At 34.9% G+C, this 5,946-nt stretch overlaps 1 protein-coding gene across 4 annotated transcripts in view; it reads left to right on the top strand.

Moving 5' to 3' along the window:
- Nucleotides 1-5,946, top strand: part of LOC106884301 (nucleoprotein TPR) — a 163,596-nt gene that overhangs the window by 81,211 nt on the left and 76,439 nt on the right. For 3 of the 4 annotated variants that reach the window (XM_014935611.2, XM_014935612.2, XM_014935608.2), the window contains exons 30-33: nt 2,533-2,717; nt 3,153-3,215; nt 4,419-4,451; nt 4,970-5,011. In XM_014935611.2, coding sequence (XP_014791097.1) covers nt 2,533-2,717; nt 3,153-3,215; nt 4,419-4,451; nt 4,970-5,011 — 323 coding nt within the window. The remainder of the gene's footprint in view (nt 1-2,532; nt 2,718-3,152; nt 3,216-4,418; nt 4,452-4,969; nt 5,012-5,946) is intronic. The other variant, XM_014935610.2, reaches the window with a different exon arrangement.

The following is a 5,946-nucleotide window of genomic DNA, read 5'->3' as shown; positions in this document are numbered from 1 at the left end:
CGTAGGATTTTCGAGCGAGATCGTTGCCAGTGCCCCTGGACTGGCTCTTGTGCTGTTGGCACATAAAATACACCATCTTGAGCGTGGCCGTTGCCAGTACCGCCTGACTGGCCTTCGTGCGGGTGACACGTAAAAGCACCCACTACACACTCTGAGTGGTTGGCGTTAGGAAGGGCATCCAGCTGTAGAAACTCTGCCAAATCGGATTGGAGCCTGGTGTAGCCATCTGGTTTCACCAGTCCTCAGTCAAATCGTCCAACCCATCCTAGCATGGAAAGCGGACGTTAAACGATGATGATTATATATATATGTATGTATATATATTAATAGTTATCGCCAAGCCAACATGGCAGTCCAAAAAATAGGATGAATGCTGCCGTTGATTAGCTCCAAGAAGCCATCGCCTCTAGCTAGCTATGCGACACACGAACCTGTGTCCTTTATAACCTTCGAACAGGGGAGGTCAGCCGCTTCACCTTGCTGGTCTGGCATCTACAGACTAGTTTTGGGGTATTGTCCCTTATCAATGCCGAACCCAGCAGGCGTCGCTACTGACCGTCTGTATGAAGGATTATTTATCTAATTTCAGTGGAATACATCCACTGGTTTTCATAAATAGAGATATTAATATTTCTAAGTCTCTCTAAAGGAGACTACGGCAGCAGTACTGGATATTAATAGTTATCGCCAAGCCAACATAGCAGTCCAAAAAATAGGATGAATGCTGTCGTTGATTAGCTCCAAGAAGCCATCGCCTCTAGCTAGCTATGTGACACACGAACCTGTGGACCTCTACTTCTACCCAGAAGGCCAAGCTTAATATTCCGAAATTGCTCTGCAATCACTTTTATACTTGATGTGTACTACACCATGCAGTTGCCAACACTTTGTTGAGTTGGAGTGTGCTAATGTACAGCACTAACATTTAATTGCTATTAGCAAATCATCTGTGCATGTTGTTCAGTAAGAAGTTGCAGATCACTTATTGTTTACGATAGGAGTGTCTACCATATACATATGTCATTATCAATTTTTTAGCATCCACTTTTCTATTCTTGCATGGATTACATATAAGTCATTGAAGCATATTTCATATGGTTTGGTACTCTTCTCACACAGACAGCAGGCGTCTTACAATTTCTGTCTACATAATCCTCTGTATATATGTATGTCTGAGTATCTCTCCTGGTGTTGACATCACATGATACTTATAAATGTGAATGCCACCATCATACTCTGATGTCATTCATTTCCAGTCTTCCTTGAAAATTTGTCTGGCCATAGTGAAACATTACCTTCCTTGGAAACAGGTGAGAGTAGGTAGCAAGAGGAGTATCCAGCCATACAAACTATGCCCCAACAAATTAGGTCTCACCTTTGCAAGTATGAAAAAGTGGATGTTATATCAATGATGGTGGATGTTGTGCTGCAGAGGGTTTCATCTTTAACAAAACAGTGACAATTCTCAATATATTATTTGACCTCATCAGTGAAGCATAATCCAACTGTTACTGCAAGATCCTTGATTAGAGAAAAATATGTAAATTTTATATATATATATATATTCACTTTCTGTCTGTAACCCTTATCTGTTTTTCAAATAAGGGTTAGCTACATTTCTTTGAAGTTGGAAAGCCAGTGTAACCTGTTGACAGAAAATAACATCATTATCACCACTTCTGGTTGAGTGCTTTTTGGTGAAACGAAAACCTAAATGACACCTATGCACATGCACACATCATCCCTCAACACCTGTTTATCAGTATAGTCTCTCCATAAGCCATTCCCCAGCTCTAAATATCTCTCATTTAAACCTTCTACCCACCCATACTCTGATCTCTCATCTCCGTTCCCTTCTAATCACCTTTTACCTTACAAGTCCATCTTCACACCTCCAGTCAATCTCATACTGTCTGTGAGTAGCCAAGTAGCCCCTTTACAACCTGTTCTGGATCCTTTTCACATACTTTAACCTTTCATCTCCCAACATAAAGATGCCTTCCTCCCTACTCTAGCCCCACCCTGTCATGGAAATTTTAGTTTTACAAGATGTATGACAACCTCACTACTGCTGGTGCCATAAAAACGCACCCAGTACATTCTGTAAAGCACCTGGCGTTAGGAAAAGCATCTAGTCATAGAAGTTATACGAAAGCAGACATTGGAGCCTGATGCATCCCATGGAGCCATCATATATGCTGTCAAACTGTTTTGCTTGTACCAGCATGGAATATGGATTTTAATTGGGCGATAACACATGCACATGCACAGTCTTCTTTCAGTTTCTGTCTACCCATATCAAGGTGTGTGGCATGCACAGGTCTCATAGCATAATTAAGATGCAAAATATTTTCTGTACTTTTGTGATTTGAAACAAGTAGTTTTGCTCTTTTGTTGAGTAATTTTCATTTATTTCTGAGTCAGTAATATTTTTACCTCTGCATATTCTAGTGTATAGAGTGCTGTTAGTTTTGATGTGTGCTATGTACATGCATACATATATATATCTCATGATGTATATCTTGAAATCAGGTTAAGAAATTAGAAGAAGATATTGATCCATTGCTGTTAAATTTGCGAGAATTAACTTACCAGAAAGAAAACTTGGCAACTGAGAAAAATAACCTAAGTGGAGAAGTTGAGAGATGGAAAGCTCGAACAAATCGACTTATTGAGCAATGTAACAAGTCTGATCCTGAAGAACACCGCAAGATTGTGTAAGTATTAGTGTAAATATGTAAATATTATATTGAACCAACACAGATTTCTTTGTATTTCGCTCTTTCTGTCCCTCTCTCTCTCTCTGTTTCTCAACTTATTCATTGTCTTCTTTTCACCCACTTTCTTGTTGGCTCTAATCCTTTTTTTTATCACCTAACAATCAAACTAGTGTTAAATCATAAAGTCATGTCTTACTTCAGTATAACTGAGGTGTATTCACAATTTGTTAACTGTTTCTTGTAAATTATAAAGCCTGTCTGTATAAAAAACAAAGAAAAATCACATTTTCTTGAATGAATGAAAAGAAAATAGTATGAGTGTTGTTTTTTGGCAATCAATTGATATGTAGAATAAGACAAGGGATTGGCTGTAACATATGTAAATGAAAATGAAATGTAAATGCAAATAAATCTTTCTGTTTTTGACTTTAGACAAGAGCGTGAAGATTTGAAGAAGCAAATGATGGTTCTTAATGAAGAAAATATGAAGAAGAAGTAAGTGGAAATGATCCATGGGGGAAATTCACATGTAACAAATCTGAGTTACTTTGAAGTATTACAAAGTGCTGGCATTTTAGTTTTCAAAGTTTCCAAGATGCTAAATGTTTGATGGTTTCTTACTAGACAGCAGAGAAGATTTGAGTGAAACATTGGAAGCTAATTATTTCCTGTAGTTCCTATTTACAGTTAGGTAGACTGGATCAAAAAGAATTTTAATATTGCTGCCTTAAACATGGTGCCACAGTAGCACTCTCATTTATTTAATAGGCTGATAAGTAATTCTGCTCTAAACTGGCATTTTTAACAAATACCCCTACTACATGATGGAGTTCACCCTGTTATATGTATTCTGACCAGACTCTCATTTCTATTCAACATGGGCTTACAGCAATGATGAGTACTACCCTACCCATCAAACAAACTCATTACTAAACAAAATCTGATTTGCCCTCATGGAAATATCATCATCATCGTTTAATGTCCAGCTGATCAAAAATAATAGCAAAGAAATAAAAACTTAAAATATAGATGGTTTGACATGAAAAGACTCCAAACTGATATAAATTCAGCTGACATACTTCACTTTAAATAATATCACTTGACTCATTGTAAGAGTGGGTGAATTTTGTTGATTTTGGTGGATGTTTTGTTAGTTGGCCTCAGCTTTCAAATATTTGGTAAATGAGAGGCTATATGACATGTAGATGTGGTATGGCTGAATGGTTAAGAAGTTCACTTTGTAGCCACAAGGTCTTGGGTTTAATCCTGCTCATTGACATGTTAGGCAAATGTCATTTTCTTTGGCTGCAGGTCAACCCATACTTTGTGAGTGAAATTGGGTAAACAGAAACTATGTAGACTCCCATTGGCCAGGTGTAATTCAAAAGGTACACTCCTGCTGATTTTGCTTAAGAACTAGGTTAAGAGTGCATGTATCTGTGCAATCGTCAGCCATTTACACTTTAACTCAGGAGCAGGTGATTAATTTGATCAAACAACTGGATCCTTATTGTCTAACAACAGAGATCTACCACCACCAAATAACATATACTTTAGAAAGTAGCTGAAGCTATTTTCCAGCTAAGTTAGATGAATAGAACTATATTGTTTTGCTGTATCCATTACCTAGTTTAATTTAACAAATTTCACAGTTCTACATGTTTTTTACCTACTGTTTTATCATTTTATTTTTTATAGAGCTGAACTTTCCCGGCTTAATGCAAGTATGATGTAAGTTGTCAGAGCTTGATGAATTTCTTTTGATTATTATATTTAATGAAGTGTTTTGTTGTTGCTTCTGGCAGTTACTGTACAATATAAACCATTAAGAAAAGCTCCATTATTCATCATTCATATTTGTTGGTATTTGCTGCTGCTGCTCTTCATATTATTATTAATAATATCAGTGATTAACATAATAGTGTTCAATCTAAGCTTTTGGTTTCTGGGTGTAGCCATTTCCTTTTAAATCTCTTTCGAAAATACATAAATATTGTTGCAATTAGGGAAATGTCTAATTTCAATGATAGAATATTCCAAAGGAATTTTTCTGAATTTGCCAGACTCGCATAAAATAACTTGTTTTGTTGCATTGGTAGAAAGGTGTTAGATTCATAAACAAGAGTATTTAAATTGTGATGTTCAAGCATTTTTTTCAAATCCTTCAACAATTTAAATGAAATTTGGAATTTAAGAATAATTACCGTAATTTTTTTTTTAAATAGATTTCTAATTTTTCTCTTGTTTAGGCGAGATCTAAATGCTGCTAAAGTAGAAATTGGAAAGAAAGAGTAAGTTTAAGAAATATTTATTTTCTCTATTTAGTTTCCATTCATTATAGAAAAACATTTGAAAATAGATTGGACATATATATATATGGGCGCAGACATGGGTGTGTGGTAAGAAGCTTGCTTCCCTAACCACATGGTTCTGGGTTCAGTCCCACTGCATGGCATCTTGGGCAAGTGTCTTCTACTATAGCTTCTGGCTGACCAAAGCCGTGAGTGGATTTGGTTAGACGGAAACTGTAAGAAGCCTGTCATGCATATATATATAGTTTTAAGGAAAAGAACCAAGGTTCATGAACTCATTGATGAAAATCCAGTCACATATAGAAAAATTAATAAGTAAAAGCACAATAAATAAGTATAATATAATACAAAGTAAATATCATAAGATAAAGATAGTAAAACGATTACATGTTTTTATATCCTATTCTCTATCTTAAAGTAGTATTTTCGCGCGACCTCTGAGTTTAACGTCTAAGTTTTAGTTTGAACTACAGCAGCATATTGATAAGTGTAGTTTTTACTTTGTTAAACGACTTTATATCATTGTTTGAAAAAAATATGTATTTTTATATTATTCAATTGATTTTTAATGATAATTTTAATTGATGCCTTATTTAACACTAAATTATTTAGAAGTAAGAGTATCATTTTAGCCTAAACTAAGACTTCGATTTGATTAGGGTTGAAATATTTTCAATTAATACTGTTTAATATTTCTTTCTATTTTATGCAATAAATAACTAGTCTTTTTATTTTAGTTTCTTTGATTATCCAATATTGTTAATTGTTTCTTTATTATGACTTAAGTTATATAAAGTTTAATCTTTCATTCATAATAATATTTTCATTCATATTTTTATTTCTATTCCTATTCTTTATTCAATATTTTCACTCGACTTCTTTTAAATAAATGTTTTTAGTCTAAAATATTCTAG

The sequence above is a fragment of the Octopus bimaculoides genome, chromosome 7, assembly GCF_001194135.2.
Source record: "Octopus bimaculoides isolate UCB-OBI-ISO-001 chromosome 7, ASM119413v2, whole genome shotgun sequence".
In the NCBI taxonomy this organism is placed as follows: domain Eukaryota; kingdom Metazoa; phylum Mollusca; class Cephalopoda; order Octopoda; family Octopodidae; genus Octopus; species Octopus bimaculoides.
The sequence above is the reverse complement of the archived record's forward strand: the minus strand, read 5'-3'. Positions and strand labels throughout refer to the sequence as shown.